The sequence below is a fragment of the Lampetra fluviatilis genome, chromosome 4, assembly GCF_964198595.1.
Source record: "Lampetra fluviatilis chromosome 4, kcLamFluv1.1, whole genome shotgun sequence".
Taxonomy (NCBI): Eukaryota; Metazoa; Chordata; class Hyperoartia; order Petromyzontiformes; family Petromyzontidae; genus Lampetra; species Lampetra fluviatilis.
In genome coordinates, this window is record NC_136278.1 from 32017441 (window position 1) to 32036021 (window position 18581).

Consider the following 18581-nt stretch of genomic DNA (forward strand, 5'->3'; position numbering starts at 1 on the left):
CACACACGCACGTGTGTGATTTAGGGGGAGCGGTGGCGCAGTGGTCAGCGCACTGCGTCACGAACCCGGCCACTCGAGTTCGTTACATTCAAATTACGTAATCAATTATTAATTCATCGATGCACGAAACGCTCGCCCGCTCGCCACGTGGACTGTGCGTGCCAGAACCTCCGCTTGCTCGGGACATCAGCGCCACGCCGCCGTTGAAGGCATCAGCGCCAAGCCCACCCACGACGGCGCGATTGTGGTGGACATGCAACCCAGACGAGTGGGCCACGTAGTAGACCCACGGACGCACACAGAGACACATAAAGACACACAGAGACACATAGAGGCACACAGAATCTCATAGAGACTAACAGAGACTCATAGAGATACACAGAGACACATAGAGACCAACAGAGACTCATAGAGATACACAGAGACACATAGAGACACACAGAGACTCATAGAGATTAACAGAGACACATATAGACACACAGAGACTCATAGAGACACGTAGACATGCATATAGACTCTTAGAGACACAGAGATAAATAACGACCTATGGAGGTGCACACAGATCCACACAGAGACACATTCAAGACAAGCCACAGTCATGCGCTTGTGGCCATGCAACCCAAACGACAGATCATACCGTGAACCCATAGAGATACACAAAGACCTGCACAGATACAGAGATGCCCGGAGAGAGCCTGCAGTGAAACCAACGGAGGAGGAGAACGGCAAAGCGCCACGAACTCTCTCTCTCTCTCTGTCCGCCTGTCTCTGCTGAAGCCCTCTCGTCGTGCCCACCAGGAGCAGCAGACCTTCACGATGGCGTCGACCTCCTGAGCCAGACTGCTGCCATGCGCAAGAAAAGCCCCAGCAGGTTGTTTGGGGCAAGGGCTGTTAGCGCGTAGCACCTGTGGGGGCCGGCACGGCACACGAGGTGGCGCGGTGGACAAGAACCACGCCCGGCCGCCTTTGTCTCCCCAGTGCTGATGTTTAATACACAACGCACCGGGTACTGCCCAGGACAGGTTCAGGTATTCGATGTACTGGCCGTGAGCGGCAATCCAACTCGAGTCGCCGGGGTTCGTAGAGCAGTGGCGCTCAAGCGCCGCAGCGAGAGCTGCATGACGAGACGGACACACACAGGCGCAGTGTTGACACACGATACAAAGGCGTTCGTGCTCTGACACGCGTGTGTGTGTGTACACACGTGTGTGTGTGTACACACGTGTGTGTGTGTCAGTGGCCAGTGGTACGCGCTGGTTGCGCAAGGGCCAGTGTTTGATGTGCAAAATTCGGACATCTGTGGAGCGGAGCGGGGTGGCTTAATTAGGCCGCACAAAAAAAAATCGACACTTGTTAAAGAAGAGAGAGACATGAAAGGATTTAGATTCGTGCTGCATGCGCCACGCGTGCACAGCGCGGGGCGCGTTTTCGCTGAGTTGTATAATTGTCCCGGCGGTAGCGGTGGTTGTTGTCGCCGCTGAGGCTGTTGTCGCTGCTGTCGTTGTTATAGAAAGATTCTTTATTACATTTCACAACAATTTTTAAGACCAACCAGAGGTGGCTCAGAGGTTACAAACGCACCGAGGACCGACCGCCTGCATGGGTTCGAATCTGGGGTTCGGCTGCCTGGGAATAAACCGAGAGAGAGAGAGACATTATGTTGGCGACACTGCTGCTGCTGCTGCGTTAGGAGTGATGCACACGCACAATTGACAATAACAACAACATCAACAACTCAACACACTCGTCAATAACAACAATGTGGCCTTAACAGAAAACATGTAAAAGACGTTTGGGACAATACTCCTTCTTCATAGCGCATCACGAGATTATTAGTAAATAAACAACGTTGGTGGCATGCCGACATAAAGACACAGACTCGTCCCACGGACTCTTTGAGTACACGGCCCAAAGGTCCAGCAAGTCGAACGGCCAGCGACAAACAGCGCCGTTATCACAGATGTCACAAATCAGAGGTTAGTTCGCGTTCCTTGAATTGAACGAGTCGATTATTGTTGTAAAATTTTGGTGGTAGGGGGATACGAGTGAGTGGGTGGGTGGGTGAATGGGTGGGTGAATGAGTGAGTGAGGAAGTTATTGAGTGGGTGATTCGGTGGGTGGGTGAGTGAATGGATGAGCAAGTGAGCGAGCGAGTGGGTGAGTGAGGGGATGAGTGGGTGAGTGAGGGAGTGGGTGGGTGAATGGATGGGCAAGTGGGTGAGTGAGGGGATGAGTGAGTGAGTGGGTGAGTGAGTGAGGGAGTGGTGGTGGCTGCACACAGCGTGCTGCTGGCGGAGGAGACGGAACAGTCAGTGTGTGGTAGCTCGAGTTCTCGGTATTGGTGGAAGAGTCTCAAGGTAACCCCCCCCCACCACCTCTATCCGCAAGATGTCTCATCAGCAGGCGGTTTCTTAGCAACCACAGCGGCTCCTGTGAAGAAAAGCGCGTCTCTCGTGAGCGCGCGCGAGCACCACGCGGGGGCGAGCACTCTGCGCGTGTGTGTATGTGTGTGTATGTGTGTGTGCGTGTGTGTATGTGTGTATGTGTGTATGTGTGTGTGCATGTGTGTGTATGTGTGTGTGCGTGTGTACGTGTGTGTGTGTAGCTGGTGCGGTGTGTAGTAAACATCGCCACTCGGGAGACAAAGGCGGCCGGGGGTGGTGCCGGACACCCACCCCACCCCTCGTGTGCCGTGCCGGCCTTCGCAGGTGCTACTCGCTAACAGCACTTGCCCCAACAGTCTGTTAAGGCTACACGGGGTATATTTGTCTTTGTTGGTACGTGCGTGTGTATTGAGTGGGGGGGGGGGGTGCAGCGGCAAGTGCGCTGCGCTATGAACCGTGCGACCCGTGTTCGATTTCAGCTCAACTATATTGGGGGACACTTATCCCCCCCAATAGTCAAATATGATCAAAATGTCCCCCCCCCCAAAATATATTGCTGTAAAATTGATTTCTGTTCATATGATTGTGGTTATGGTTGCACTTTATAAATCCCTAATCTCTGCCATTACATACAATGGAACAAGAAAAGGTAAAAAATGAGAAACAGAGCAATGTAATGCAATACACGACTGTATTATACATTATTGTGAAAAATAAATAATAAATACATCCCATGCGTTAGTGATTTTTTTAATATTTTAGGCAGGAAATGAGTTTTCAAATTTAGATTTTTTTTCTGGGGGGGGGGGGCGGACCCCCAGACCCCCGAGAAGATTTGGGCCCCCCCCCAATGTTGACTTCATGGCTACGGCCTTGCCACCAGTGACAATTATCAGAACTGGTGCTGGGTCTCCCCTAGTTCAACTCAGCCTCAAACCAGTACCCGGTGCGTTGTGTATTAAACATCAGCACTGGGGAGACAAAGGCGGTCGAGCGTGGTGTTGGCCACCCACCCACCCCCTCGTGTGCCGTGCCGGCCTTCACAGGTGCTGCTCCTCGTCCCAACAGTCTGTTGACAAGCAGCAACACGGGGATCACAAATCTAGCTACTGCCTGATGATGCCGGTTGTGTCTCCTAGCGAAACGTCGGACTACCCCATTGTTAAACGCGTGTGGATCGTAGTTCAACATCACACCGGTGGTGCTGCTCAAGTAGAGACCACTTCATTAATTTGCTCTGTCGAGTGGCGGAGGGTGCACGGCACACGCATTTATTTTCGCGAATTTTAATAACAAAAAAACATCTTCCATAAGCACAGGTATTTTGGGGTTAGATCGCGTAAGTATATAAACGTCTCGTTAAACCCGCCAATTGGTAAAGTTTGTCACGTGAACAGAACATGTCATGGTCGTCCCCCTTCCTAAAGAGGAGGAGGAGGAGTGGGGCCGCACTGATTGCCACAACCACCGGGGCAGCTTCCTCCTCGGCGCGCAGGGAGAGGTCCTGGCAAGCACTGCACGGTGAGAAGAGGCCTCCAGAGATGCAGCGTCGCTTTGCACGCCTGGTATCGATGACACGGGCCCACATTGGCTGCTCCGGCAACACAGAGTCGGGCAGATGTTCTTGTTTGGAGCCGGCGTCGTGTGGATGCGCCGATGCCGGAACAGCGTGTTGGCGATTCACAGGTCCACGAAGTCTCGCACAGAAGTATAACAGCTTCCTCCAGTTGTTGTTGATCCGATCTAGGCCATGCCTTCCAATCACTCTGGTCCCAACAGGATGCCTCTATCCCGAGGGGCCACTTTAGCTAACACCTGGGACAGGAGGTCACGGGAGGCATCTGACTCATCGGCCTTGCCTGCATCCCTCCACTGATGTTCATGCACGTTCACCAGAACGCACAAAGACGCCCCCCATAGCCTCACCAGACTGTTGGGGAAAGTGCTGTGAGCGAGTAACACCGACGAAGAACGGCACGGTACACGAGGGGTGGGTGGTCGGCACCACGCCTGGCCACCTTTGTCTCCCTCAGTAGCGCTGTCGCACCGGGTCCTGATCTACATCTGAGGTGACTTATTGGGGGCCCGGGATTGATTCAGAAAATCGTCACTGGCTGCTGGGGTCGTGAGCGGGAATCGAGCTCCGGTGGCGCGCTACTCCACCGCTCCCCACACACACACACGCACACACACACACGCACACACACGCACGCACCAACACACACGCTACACCGTCCAACCAGTGTCCCTACTCTCTTGGAACAGCAGCAGCAGCAGCCTCGCACAGAGCGCGCGACACGGAGCCACGCGGTCCGCCCTGAGCGCGGGGCAGGAGGAGGCGCAGGAGGGTGCAGGAGGAGGAAGGTGATGATGGCAGCAGGAGGAGGAGGAGCAGGGACTCGTACTCGACGAGAGCCGTGAGTCCGCGAAGCTGCGCGGGGCACAGAGAGAGAGAGAGACGGAGAGAGAGAGAGACGGAGAGAGGGGGGGGCTCTGCTCGTGGTGTCAGCGGGGCGACGCTGATCTCGCCGGCCAGGGCAGCTGCTTCTGCCTCCTCCTGCAGGTGTGGTGTGTGTGGTGCGTGTGTAGGGTGTGTGGTGTGAGTGGTGTATGTGTGTGGTGTGTGTGTGTGTGGGGTGTATGTGTCTATGGTGTGTGTGTGGTGTGTGTGTGGGGGGGGGTGTGTGTGTGGTGTGTGTGTGGTGTGTGTGTGTGGTGTGTGTGTAGGGTGTGTGGTGTGAGTGGTGTATGTGTGTGGTGTGTGGGGTGTATGTGTCTATGGTGTGTGTGTGGTGTGTGTGTGGGGTGTGTGTGGTGTGTGTATGGTGTGTGTGGTGTGTGTGTGGAGTGTGTGTGTGGGGTGTGGTGTGTGTGTGGTGTGGTGTGTGTGTGGTGTGTGCGTGGTGTGTGTGTGGTGTGTGGGGTGTGTGTGTGCGTGATGTGTGTGGTGTGTGTGGTGTGTGTGTGGGGGGTGTGTGTGGTGTGTGTGTAGGGTGTGTGGTGTGTTTGGTGTGTGTGGTGTGTGTGTGGGGGGGTGTGTGTGGTGTGTGTGTGTGTTTGTGGTGTGTGTGGGGTGTGTGTGTGGGGGGTGTGTGTGTGGGGGGTGTGTGGTGTGTGTGGTGTGTGTGTAGTGCGTGGTGTGTGTGCGTGGTGTGTGTGTGGGGTGTGTGTGTGTGTGGGGGGGTGTGTGTGTGTGACGTGTGTGTGGTGTGTGTGTATGGTGTGTGTGGTATGTGTGGGGTGTGTGTGTGGTGTGTGTGTGGGGGATGTGTGGTGTGTGTGGTATGTGTGGGGTGTGTGTGTGGTGTGTGCGGTGTGTGTGGTGTGTGTGTTTGTGGTGTGTGTGGTATGTGTGTGGTGTGTGTGTGGAGTGTGGTGTGTGTGGGGTGTGTGGTGTGTGTGTAGTGCGTGGTGTGTGTGCGTGGTGTGTGTGTGGGGTGTGTGTGTGTGTGTGTGATGTGTGTGTGGTGTGTGTGTATGGTGTGTGTGGTGTGTGTGTGGTGTGGTGTGTGTGGTGTGTGTGTATGGTGTGTGTGTGGTGTGTGTGTGTGTGGTGTGTGTGGGGTGTGTGTGCGGGGAGTGTGTGTGAAGTGTGTGTGGTGTGTGAAGTGTGTGTATGGTGTGTGTGTAGTGTGTGTGTGGTGTGTGTGGGGTGTGTGAGTGTCGAGTGTGTGTCTAGTGTGTCTGCTGTGTGTTTCTTGTTTGTGTCTACTGTGTGTCTACTGTGCGTGTGAGTGTAGTTTGTCTAGTGTGTGTGTATCGAGTGCGTGCGATGTGTAGTGTAAAACACACGTGCATGCGTACATGCACACTACATGCACGGGAACATGCAACTAAACACACATTTGCAGAGGCCACGCACAATGAAGACTCCAACAGGCTGTAGGGGCAAGTGCTGTTCGCGAGAAGCAGCACCTATGCAGGCCGGGACGGCACACGAGGGGGCGCGTGACCAACGCCACCATGCCCGGCCGTCTTTGTCTCCCCAGTGCTGACGAATCGACTCTAGGCAAGGATCCAGGACTGGTTCGGATATTCGACGCTGGTGTTGGTTGTGTGCGGCAATCAAACTCGGGGGGTCGGGTCCGGAGCGCAGTGGTTACTACCCACCACTCACACCCGCCACACACACAAAGGCAAAGATCCCCGTGTAGCTTCAACAGACTTTTAGGGCAAGTGCTGTTAGCGAGCAGCTGTGATGGCCGGCACGGGGGTGGGTGGCCAGCACCACGCCGGGCCGCATTTGTCTCCGCAGTGGCGATGTTTACAAATTGCACGACGTACCCATTTGAGGCCGAGTCGATCTAAGGCAGGCCCAGGACTTGTTCAGATAAAGGTCACCGGTGTTGATGTTGGCCGTGAGCGGGCATCAAACTCGGGTTGCCGGGTTCGTAGCGCGCACGGTGCGCTAACCACTGCACCACCGCTCTCCCACACACAGACACAGATTCACGATGTCCTCTCTTGCCGTGCGAGCGTGAGCACCGTCACTGCATCACCGTGCCCACTGCATCACCTGTTCTTGTGCTACATGGAGATGGACGCATTCCCGAGTAACAGCGCGTGTGTGGCCTTCAGAGGAATTGTTTCTATAATAGGCGACGTTTCGGGCAGTGGCCCTTATTCATATGACGGTGAATAGTTCACAAAAATCAATAAATAGTGACGTTGACGGTGACAGTAACCGTAGCAGTGGTAGCGATAGAAGAGAGATGAGTAGGCGACTGAACGCCGGTGAGCGAACGAGGGACCGGAGTGACGCGGTGAATGAGCGAGTTTGACTTTGGGGAATTCACAAATCTCTGCGTGATCCACCAACCCCCGCCTCCAAGCGGCAGGCGCGCACAGCCACCACGTGCCAGCGAATAAATCCAACCCCTCGCCTGGTGTACAGGAGGTCTGTGTCTCTCTCTCTCATCATCATCATCATCACGGTGGCTAGGAGATGTTAACCACCTCGCCTGGTGTACAGCAGTTCGTGGGTTCCATCCCGACCCTGACGCCTGCTGTATATTTGGAGTTTGTGTGTCTCTCTCTCCATGGTTGCGTGGATTTTTCCCGGGGTCCTCCGGTTTTCCCCTCCACATCGAGAATCAACATCACCACGCGTTTAGAGCATTTGGCTGCGATACATTCAACGTAATAAGCCACTTCGTTGAGCTATCAATTATGATAGCCAGGTCGCTTCTGCAAAAGAGCTACATAGTTCAGTGAACCTTATCCCGCGTCCCCCGTCTCCCCGCACCCTCGCTCCCGTCATAGGAACGTGGAATCTCCATTCCTTACTCAGGGATATGAATAGGAGTACAGCTTCACAGACAATTTGAGCAGGAATCACCGGCCTTAGTAGGTGCTCGCTAACAGCACGTGCCCCAACAGTTTTTACGTTACTAGCCCATCCACCCACCCACTCACCCACCAACACAATCCACCACCCACCCACCCACTCACCCACTAACCCAATCCACCACCCACCCACCCACTCACCACCAACTCAATTCACCACCCACCCACTCACCCACCAACCCAATCCACCACCCACCCACTCACCACCAACCCAATCCATCACCCACTCACTCACCCACTAACCCAATCCACCACCCACCCACTCACCACCAACCCAATCCACCACCCACCCACTCACTCACCCACCAACCCAATCCACCACCCACCCACTCACCCACCAACCAATCCACCACCCACCCACTCACCCACCAACCAATCCATCACCCACCCACTCACCCACCAACCAACCAATCCACCACCCACCCACTCACCCACCAACCCAATCCACCACCCACCCACTCACCCACCAACCCAACCCACCACCCACCCACTCACCCACCAACCAATCCACCACCCACCCACTCACCCACCAACCAATCCATCACCCACCCACTCACCCACCCACTCACCCACCAACCCAATCCACCACCCACCCACTCACCCACCAACCAATCCACCACCCAGCTAACCACCCCCTCCTTTCCCACCAGAACGCAGGCGGCCACGTGAGTCGCGTGGCCGGAGACGGAGCAGGCGAGCGAGCAAGAGAGGGGTGGGAGGGAGAGGGGTGGATCATGATCGCCACGGGGGGAGTCCTGCGCGGCATCGTCGCTACGCGCCACAGGCAGGAGGCGGCGGCGGCGAGCGGCGGGAGCCTCCGCTCGACTCTGCACCCCCAGAGCTCGTCCGAGCGCCGCGACTCGCAGCGCCGGCGCGCCAGGAGACAGCGGCGGGCGAGGCGTCTGGCCCGGCGGAGGCGGCCCGCGGACGCTGTGGTGGTGCGGGGCAAGGTGCAGATGTGCTCCCTCTCCGGCGTCGTGGTTTGCCTGGGCCTCCTGGTGGTGCTCGTGGGCATCTCCATGACGGTCATGGGGTACTGGCCTCGCAGGAGGCCTCCGGGGGCCGCCTTCGAACCTCCTGGAGAAGGGAACGGCTCCGCCTTCCAACAGCAGCAGCAGCAGCTGTGGTGGCATCAGCAGCAGCAGCATCAGCAGCAGGAAGACCAGCAGCAGAATCAGCAGCAGCAGTTGCGGCTTCCGGCCCGTGGCTCCGTGGTCGCGTTCGTGGTGAGGCATCTTTTGCACTCGGAGCGCATGAAGCTGCTGGGGCCTCTGCTCATGGGCGTGGGAATCTTCGTGTTCATCTGCGCCAACGCGGTGCTGCACGAGAACCGCGACCGCGAGACGCGCATCATCCACCTGCGGGACATCTACTCCACCGTCATCGACGTGAACGTCATGCACGCCAAGCAGGCGAGCGACGCGCTCTCGGGCTACGAGCCCTGGCGAGGGCAAGGGCCCGGGCAGCCACAGGAGGAGCAGCAGCAGCAGCAGGAGGAGGAGGAGAGGCAGAGCGACGGGCAGGGAGGAGGAGGATTCGTCGTGCGGCGTGGTGGCTCGGGACAGGCCCTGGCTGGAGGTGTCGATCTGAGCGCGCAGCCACCGGGCAGCCGGAGCGAGGTGGCGACGACGACGCCACGTGGGGGCCACGCGACGATGGCGTCACGTGGCCCCCACGTGACGACGCCACGTGGGGGCCACGCGACGGCGCCGAGGCCGTTCGCCCAAAGTCTGGCGACCGCCTCCTTCCAGAGCTCCGTGGAGGCCGGGCTCTGGGCACCACGCGGAGGGCGCGTGGAGGGGAGGGGGGCGATCAGGCGAGGCGAGTGCGGAGCGTGTTCCATCGTCTCGCCGTCGGTGAGCGCCTTCACGCTGCCCATCATCAAGCTCAACAACTGCGTCATCGACGAGGGGGAGGCGGCCGAGCGCGCCGCCGCCGCCGCTGGGACTCCCACGTCGAGGTCGTCGCCCTCGCTGGTAGAGCTGTCGATGGTGCGTGCGTCCGCGGGCGCCTTCCTCCCCTCCCGCCCCGAGCGCCTCCTGCGCGGCCACCGCGACGACGACGGCGGCGAGGACGGCCACGGCGGCGAAGTCGAGCAGGAGAAGGAGGAGGAAGAGGAGGAGGAGGAGATGGGCTCGCAGGACAACCCCGAGGACGAGCTGCTCCACAGCCGCGCCGAGCAGAGAAGAGCGGCTCCCCCCTCGTCCACCTCCTCCTCCTCCGCGGAGTCGAGGGCGTCGCTCTCCCCAGCCGTCGCGTTCCTCGGGAAGCTGCTGTCGCCTGCCCTGGCCAGGAGGCGTCCCCCCCATCCTCCTCCTCCTGCTGCTGCTGCCCTTGCTGCTGCTGCCCCTCATGGCTTCTCGGACGCAGCGCGGCGCTCACGACGCAGAAGTTCGAGCGACAGAGACACGGGCAGCGGCAACAGCGCGGCGAGCTCGGTGGTGTCCGGGCAGTCCAAGTCTCTGGACCTGTGCGAGCGAGACGCCTTCCACATTTGCTCGGGCCAACCTCAAGAGCCCCACCACCACCAGCAGCAGCAGCAGCAGCAGAAGGTGAAGCACCCAAGCTGGCCACGTTTGCAAGAACGCGCTGCGTCCTGTGGTGGAGCGGCAGCAGAGGGAGGAGGAGGTGGACAAGGTGGTGGTGGTAGTAGACGAGGTGGTGGTGGTGGTGTCAAGGCATCGTCGGGGTACGTGAAGCTGCAAGGGGGCGACGCGTGGGGCGAGGACGACGCCGAGGACGACGCCGAGGCGGTGGGGTGGAGGGGCGAGCGCGGCCGCGGCGGCGCGTCGGCGGCGGCGGCGGCGGCGGGGAGGGGAGGGGAGCGCGGCGACACCCCGGAGTCCACTTTCTGACGCGGAGCGGACTCGAAGCGACCCTCCGCTCGCTCGCTCGCTCGCTCCGCGTGCGCGTTCACTCATCCCGAATTCTCGCGGGTGATCCTTACACCCCAGAGGTTTATCCAGAGAGAGAGAGGGAGGGAGAGAGGTGACTGTGGACTGCTGCGACGGATTTGTAAATCCCCGCACGATTGATCGGAAGCGTATTTGGCACTGATCAAAGCCCGGGGAGCTAAGCAGCTCTTGGTTGACCCCGAGCCCAACGCACGGCGACCCCCCCACGTGCGCGGCCGACACCCCTCGGCTCAGACACAAATCAAGTGTCAACGCGCTGCACGCGCACGATGATTGGTGAACACGTTTTTTTTTTTAAACAGCGCCCCCATTCAAACATTGAAATGGTATTGCGCGTGTGTGTGTATACGTGGCCTCAAGGTGCACATGGCCTGGCACAAGCGTCGTGGTGACGTCACCACCACTTAGTGGCGAATGGCGGTTGTTGTTGTGTGTACGTGCGTGTGTGTACGTGGGGAGCGGTAGTGTCGCGGTTAGCGCGCTGCGCTATGAACCCGGCGACACGAGTTCGATTCCCGCTCACGGCCAACACCAGTGACGATTATCTGAACCGGTCCCGGGCCTCCCCTAGGTCGACTCAGCCTCAAATGAGTACCTGGTGCGGTGTGTAAACATCGCCACTGGGGAGACAAAGGCCGTCGGGCGTGGTGCTGGCCACCGACCCCCTCGTGTACCGTTCCGGCCTTCATAAGTGCTCGCTAACAGCACTTGCCCCTACAGTCTGTTAAGGCTATACAGGGGATCTTTGTGTACGTACGTGTGTGTGGGGAGCGGTAGTGTCGCGGTTAGCGCTACGCTGTGCTACGAACCCGGCAACGCGAATTCGATTCCCGCTAGGTCGACTCAGCCTCAAATGAGTACCTGGTAAAGTGTGTAGACATCGCCACTGGGGAGACAAAGGCGGCCGGAGGTGGTGTTGGCCACCCACCCCTCGTGTGCTGTGGCGGCCTTCATAGGTGCTCGCTTACAGCACTTGCCCCAACAGGCTGTACGGGGGATCTTTGTGTCAGTATGGACGATTTGCTCCTTAATTTTAATTTAAACCGAGAGCTTTCTTCGTCTTCACACGGAGACGATGTTTATCAATCATCGGGCGTGCGCAGTGTGCACACCGCTCGCTTTTAGAGCCGTGCGCGGTTTGACAAATACACAGCGATCGGGGTCCGAGCCTTGAGGGGCGAGACGTCTTGGTTCACGCGCGTTGAGATGCCTCGTATCGACAGCGAGTCACCCCGAGTCACCCCCAGTCACCCCGAGTCACCCCCAGTCACCCCGAGTCACTCAGTCGGAGTGATCCACTCTGGCCCCGTAGATCAAGCCCAAATCAGAGGACATCATATTTGCCTGTCGAGGAAAGTGAGATTCGGCAGGACGCAAAACTTGAACGCGCTGCTGCTACATTGAGGTTTTTATTTATTTGTAAGATGCCAGCAAATTACCGACGAGTCGTGTTTAAAGTTCACGTGGGTGAAGAGGAAACCGGAGCACCCGGAGACAACCCACGCCTTGCACGAGGGGGCAACGCTCTATCCCCGAATAAATGGCGATTCGTCCACTTGCTGTACCGCCTTCTGCTGGCGAGCCAGGGTACGGCTCCTCTCCGACGCCCACCCACGTGGCATGGAAGGGAGTTCCACAGCCATCTGTGCGGTGATCCACCAACCCTCGTGCAGCAGCAGTCACAGCGTAGCCACCACCGGCGCAGATGATGATCGACGGACGAGGCTGGGGACGGAATGACAGGCGAAGGAGGGAAAGATTTTCGGAAGAACGACCCCTGTGGAAAAATGGAGCAGCCGAATTCGCTCGTGTAGCGAGTGAGACGGATTGTGCCATCGCAGATCGCGAGGGGTGGCGAGAACGTGAGGCCTCCACCCAGCAGAGAATGGGCCCCGACTCATGATGATGATGATAGTGGTGGTGGTGTGTCTGTATGTATATGTTCGTATGCGTGTATAACGGAGGAGCTGTGGCGCAGCGGTTAGCGCACTGCGTTACGAAGCCGGTGACCCGAGTTCGATTTTCTGCTCACGGCCAACATCGGAAACGAATATCGGAATCAGTCCTGGGCCGCCCCGAGATCGACTCAGCCTTAAACGGGTACCTGGTGTGTACAGCATTTGCACTGGGGAGACAAATGCGGCCGGGCGTGTTGCTGCTGGCCACCCACCCTCTCGTGCGCCGTTCCGGCCTTAAGAGGCGCTCGCTCACAGCACTTGTCCCAACCAGTCAGACGAAGGCCAGGCGGGGGGACCTTGTCTTTGTATGCGTGCGCAGAGTCTACGTGTGTAGTCCACGTGCGTAGAGTCTACGTGAGCCTACGTGTGTAGAGTCTATGTGCGTAGTCTACGTGTGTAGAGTCTACGTGTGTAGAATATACGTGTGTAGAGTCTATGTGTGTAGACTCTACGTGTGTAGAGTCTACGTGTGTAGAGTCTACGTGTGTAGAATCTACGTGTGTAGAGTCTACGTGTGCAGACTCTACGTGCGTGTTCGCTCTGGAGCGGTGGTATTGGGGCATTGTAGGACCGGGAGGGAGGAGGCGGCCTGCGAGGGAAGGCCCCCATCCCGCAGTGGATGATGGGCCATGAGTCGTGATACTGCTGCTGACAATGACGGGGAGGCATTCCTCCAGCAGTGGAGATACCTTAGATGAGGATGGCGATGTTGAACAAACTATGACAAATTGCGTCCTTAAGGTTCATATAGAATGTATTAATCTTCGTAACAATGTTGATGATCATGATGATGGAGATGATGATGATGCTGATGCTCGTGATGTTGATGATAGTTTATGATGCTAATGATGACGATAATGATGCTGAGGATGGTGATAATGACGATGTTGTTGATGTTGTCGATGTTGATGGTGTTGATGTTGGTGATGTTGATGATGATGTGCATTGCAGTGTTAAGCAAAAAAAGTATCGCCCTAACCCTTTGTGCCTGTTGTGCGCACAATAGGCGACGTTTCGGGCAATGAACTTTCCTTCTGCGATGGGCCATATGATGCACTGTGAAGAAGGGCCGTTACCCGAACCGTCACCTATTTCATGTTTCCATTTTAAGGCCAGTGTTATTGAATGACGTGTTTCGTTGTTTTTATATGAGTACAGTCTATATTGGGTAGAGTAATTTGAACAATAAAAACCAAACCATGCCAGGTGCAAACCGACGTGTCCCCCAGCCCCCGATACCCATTGCCCGATCATCGTCACCAAGGCGGATGTGACAATCTTAACGCGACTGATCCTAGCGGGTGATAGACATTGCGCTGCGCTGCACAGGGCTGCGCGCCGAGCAACAATCATCACCCCACCCCCTCCTCCTCCTCCTCCCTACTGGCAGACGTAATGCCCGCTGCCAAGCCAGGTGCCGAGTCAACCTTGTGCCGAACAGGGGCAGCTGCCACTCGGGGTGCCCCCTTGCCAAGCGCTCTGAGACGGCCCCGAGTAACAGGAGGTGGGTTACTATAGCAACGATTGTACCCGTGGCTACACCACCACAACCAGCACGGGGAGTAGAGCCAAGGGTGGAGGAATGTGGGGGGGGGAGAGCAAGGAGAGGGAGAGAGGGGAGAGAGTGGGGGGGGGGTCAGAGGAAGAGCAGAGAAACGGAAGCACCGAGGGGTCCAGGAGAGACGATGAGAGGGAGCAGGGAGAGGCTGCGTCAGGGCTTCGACACTGCTGCACAGAGCGGCGTCTGTTCTCACAGTGGGCGTGGGGAGGAGAGGGAGGGGTTCAGCGTGGGGGTGGGCCACCCGTGGGTGAGCCGGGCTCCCACGAGTCAAGATGTTTCACTCACAGATCAACGTGCAGCTTCACTTCATGTGGACAAACTCCAGCTCTTGGGAGAGTCGTTGCATCGCGGGACTCGTGAGGGATGGAGAGAAGAGGAGGTGGAGGATGGGAGTCGGACGGGAGGAGCAGGAAGAGGGGAGTAGGAGTGATAGGACCAGGGGAGCAGGAAGGCGGAAAGAGTAGAAGGAGAGGAGGGGGTGAATGTTTTATTTGACGCTGAAGCGAGCTGACAAGGACTGCCATGCCCGGCTGTGTTGCTGGCACGCGCGGGGATTGTTTATGGAGGTGGATTGTGAGATGTGAGCTCCGCGTGGACCGCGGGACAATTGGCCCGGAGATATTTTTTGTATTTTTATTTACTACCAAAAAAACAATGCCGGGTTTCTGTTTGATTCGTGACCGCGGCTTCTGGTGAATTATTGAGCCGCGTTCGGGGTGACGCTCGCCCCGCGGTCAAGGCACCTTCTGCTGGCCCATGCCACGTGGCATTTCACGAAAAAAGACAAAGGTTCCCCGTATAGCCTTCAGCAGACTATTGGGGCAAGTGCTGTTAGCGAGTGACACCTATGAAGGCCGGCACAACGCACAAAGTGCTGGGGAGGTCAGCACCACGCCCGGCCGCCTTTGTCTCCCCACTGCTGGTGCTTCATAGACATGGCCTCAGGGTACTCGTTTACACCTGAGGCCACCTCAGGGGAGGTCCAGGAAATCGTCACCGGTGTATCCTCCACGCACTCTCCTACCTCTCCCCGCTCATCTCCCCTCACTCTACTCCCCTCCACGCACTCTCCTACCTCTCCCCTCTCACCATCATCATCATCACCATCCAGGGGTCGGCGGCTTGCGGCTCCGAAGCTCTTCAAGGACTGCTCCGAGACGGAATTTATTTATTTATTTATCAAGGACCACCGTCCCACATTCACCAGCATTGCGGTTTTTTAAATATCGAGTTTATTACATAATTAGAATAAAACGGCTCTTCGAGTTATTTCGGTTTGCTACCCCTATAATTAACCAATAATCATCAGCAACCAACCAACCATCAGCTGACCTTAACCTTAACGATGTGCACCAAGACCACGTGACGTCAGCGCAGGTGATGCCTCTGCCCGGAGTGGAACAGGTGAGCGCCGAGGCGAGGAGGGGGTCCAACGGGGACCAATGCTGCCCCCCCCCGCCCGCACCCCTCCCCTACCTCGGCACCGGTACCCCTCAATTACAGCGGTCGCCATGGCAACGTGGTTTCTGTGACAACCAGGGAGATGGGTTAAAGTGGCTCTGTGTCCATAGCAACGGTTGCCATGGGAAACGAAATCGCCGTCGATACGCCGCCGTCTCTTGACTGCGAGAGAGAGAGCGAGAGTAAGACGCGAGAGAGAGAGAGAGCATGGCACTGCAGCGAGGAATCCGGGAGGTCGTGGCTGTGTTGAGCGTCCCAGCAACTCTGCAGCAACATGGCAGAGAAGCCAGCCCTGAGTTCGATGGAGAAGCGCGACAAGTCGAAGCTGAAGAAAGCGGAGACCGCTGAGAAGAACACGCTGCCCACGAAGGAGACGATTGACCAGGAGAAGAGTCGGCCAGACGCGTGAGGTGTTCAGGAGCTGCCGTGCCCTCAACATGCATCCCGTCCATGGCTCAAGAGGGGGGGGGGGACACTTCCCTGTGAATTGTGGTGGTCTTAGTTTTTTTTTACGTGAAATAATTTTCTGTTGTAAAGCAATTTATGTTTCCCCCCTCCCCTTGCTACCAGTATGGGGACCAAACGGTTGGTTAACCTGTGGTATATGGGCTTTGTGTTAATGCCCCTCTAAAATGCCATTGGTCTGTTGGGAGCACGCTGTGCAACAAGCTTATTTGTAATGTGCACTTACCAGAGGTGGGACAAAGTCATTGTTATGCAAGTCCAAGTCGAGTCGCAAGTCATCAAATTCATGACTCGAGTCTGACTCGAGTCCAAGTCACATGACTCGAGTCCACACCTCTGGCACTTACTATGAACATTAAACAAACAAACCGATGAAAACTCTAAAAAAAAAGAGAGAGAGCATGCTGATATGAGCTACCCGTCGGAGGCCGTGGACTGCGAGAAGGGCTGCGTGCAGAACGAGAGCGAGCGAGAGAGCGAGAGGGGGGGTTACATAAAGCAAAGTAAAAAAAACGAAATGATGAACGAAGCAAAGTGCCGACTACGCCGAGCATCTTCTTGTTTCCACTGATCGTAAAAAAAGAGAGAGAGAGAATGCATGGGGAGAGAGAGAGTGCACAGAGACGGCCATATCACAAGTCTCTGCAAGAGAGACCTGGGTTGGTTTATTTCGGTAAAGTCACGAAAAAAACCCCCAACGAGTATGTGGATCCTTACAGTCACGAAAACTTCAAATCCAGAATTGAGATCTGGGTTGTTGCTGTGGCAGCCAGCTGTGTGGGGGGCCTGCCCGGATCAATAACCACATCATCAAAAACGTCACGGCGATAGCCAGCCCTGAGCGAGTGGCGGAAATTCCACATTCCTATGGCGAGGGCCGAGTCAATGTGTAGAACAAACACGCTTGACTTTCCCACGAAGGTGGCACTTATTTGCATCGATCCCGGTGGGAGGAAGATGATGGGCCGAATCAGCATTTCTTCAAGTAAACGCTGACTGCTGATGAGACGCTGAATGTCGAAACCGGTCCAGAGTGTTCACGCGTCATCTCGTGTTGCGCCAGTGCCGCTGAAATGGGGGACCCCGGGACCCCCCCCCCCTCCTCGTGGTGTCCTCCTCGTGGTGTCCTCCTCCTCGTGACCTCGTGATGACCTCCTCGTGGTGTCCTCCTCCTCCTGGTGTCCTCCTCGTGGTGACCTCCTCCTGGTGTCCTCCTCCTCGTGACCTCGTGATGACCTCCTCGTGGTGTCCTCCTCCTCCTGGTGTCCTCCTCCTGGTGTCCTCCTCCTCGTGGTGACCTCGTGATGACCTCCTCGTGGTGACCTCCTCCTCCTGGTGTCCTCCTCGTGGTGTCCTCCTCGTGGTGTCCTCCTCCTCCTGGTGACCTCCTCGTGGTGACCTCCTCGTGGTGTCCTCCTCCTGGTGTCCTCCTCGTGGTGACCTCGTGATGACCTCCTCCTGGTGACCTCCTCGTGGTGACCTCCTCGTGCTCGTTCGCCGCAAAGTGGCGGGGAGCGCCCCGGGGCCAGTGGCAGCGAGCGCCGCCTGGTGGCGCAGAGCGGCACTGCGGGCTGACAAAGGCAAAGCTCCCCCTTGTAGCCTTCAGCAGACCTTTGGGGCAAGTGCTGTTAGCGAGTAGCACCTCGTGAAGGCCGGCACCGTGGCACACGAGGGGGTGGCCAGCAAACCACGCCCGGCCGCCTTTGTCTCCCCAGCGGGGCTGCTGTTGACGCGCCATACCACAGGTTCAGCGCCCGCTTTGGACGCCCGCTTCAGGTATTCGTCACTGCTCTGTCGGCCGTGAGCGCCCTGGCCACATCGAGCGCACCCCCCACGTGAAGCACTTTGTGGCTTGAAATGTCAACTTACATTTGTCTGAAACAAACGAGATGCACAGGGGACGCGGCGCGATGCCGACACCAAGGCAGAGGCACATGACGACACAATGCACGCGTGACAAAGCAGCAGCCACACAGACACACGCAGACACACACACAGACACACGAGACACGCAGACACACACACAGACACACACGAGACACACACGAGACACGGCGCTCTCGAAACTTGGCACGGGAGCGGTGCCCTGGAGTCGTCAACAATCACCGAATCGTGGGACGAGGAATTGTTCCTGCGGCTGGGAAAACGACAAGCGGTGGGAACCGGTAACCGTTTTAACATTCGGTTATAGGTCCTGAAAGTCAGGAACCCCGGTAACCGATTCCAGTCGCATTTTAGCAACGAATGCTCGCGCCGACACGTGGCACCGTTCCCCAGTTCAAAGGTTAAATGCGTTGTGTTTACATCTCGAGAAATGTCGACGTGTGCGGCTATGATACTCAACTAAACTACATCTATTTGACCAGATAAGACCCACCGACCTATGCAGCTCTTTGTCCGAGGCGACCTGGCTATCATAAGTGATATCCCCACGAAGTGGCTGATCGCGTGAGCAAACTTATAGCAGCCAAATACTCGAAACGCGCGTTTC

The 18581-nt window shown here is 57.1% G+C and overlaps 2 protein-coding genes and 1 long non-coding RNA gene across 3 annotated transcripts; all 3 read left to right on the forward strand.

Annotated features, from left to right (window-relative positions):
* Positions 1-4434: 4434 nt before the first annotated feature.
* On the forward strand, positions 4435-8437 carry LOC144931362 (uncharacterized). The gene is made up of 3 exons (XR_013636565.1): positions 4435-4453; positions 4650-4947; positions 8381-8437. It is a non-coding gene; the product is annotated as an uncharacterized LOC144931362 (long non-coding RNA).
* A 27-nt stretch (positions 8438-8464) lies between these two features.
* LOC144931670 (uncharacterized) lies at positions 8465-10585 on the forward strand. Its single transcript, XM_078855796.1, has one exon. The coding sequence runs from the start codon at positions 8465-8467 to the stop codon at positions 10583-10585; it is 2121 nt and encodes a 706-aa protein (XP_078711922.1).
* A 5254-nt stretch (positions 10586-15839) lies between these two features.
* Positions 15840-16310, forward strand: LOC144931779 (thymosin beta-10-like). The gene has a single exon (XM_078856069.1). The coding sequence runs from the start codon at positions 15900-15902 to the stop codon at positions 16032-16034; it is 135 nt and encodes a 44-aa protein (XP_078712195.1). The 5' UTR covers positions 15840-15899; the 3' UTR covers positions 16035-16310.
* Positions 16311-18581: the final 2271 nt, after the last annotated feature.

Bases quoted from the DNA above. Each gene is read 5' to 3' on its own strand.
- LOC144931779 (XM_078856069.1), top strand. From the start codon at position 15,900: ATGGCAGAGAAGCCAGCCCTGAGTTCGATGGAGAAGCGCGACAAGTCG.
- LOC144931670 (XM_078855796.1), top strand. From the start codon at position 8,465: ATGATCGCCACGGGGGGAGTCCTGCGCGGCATCGTCGCTACGCGCCAC.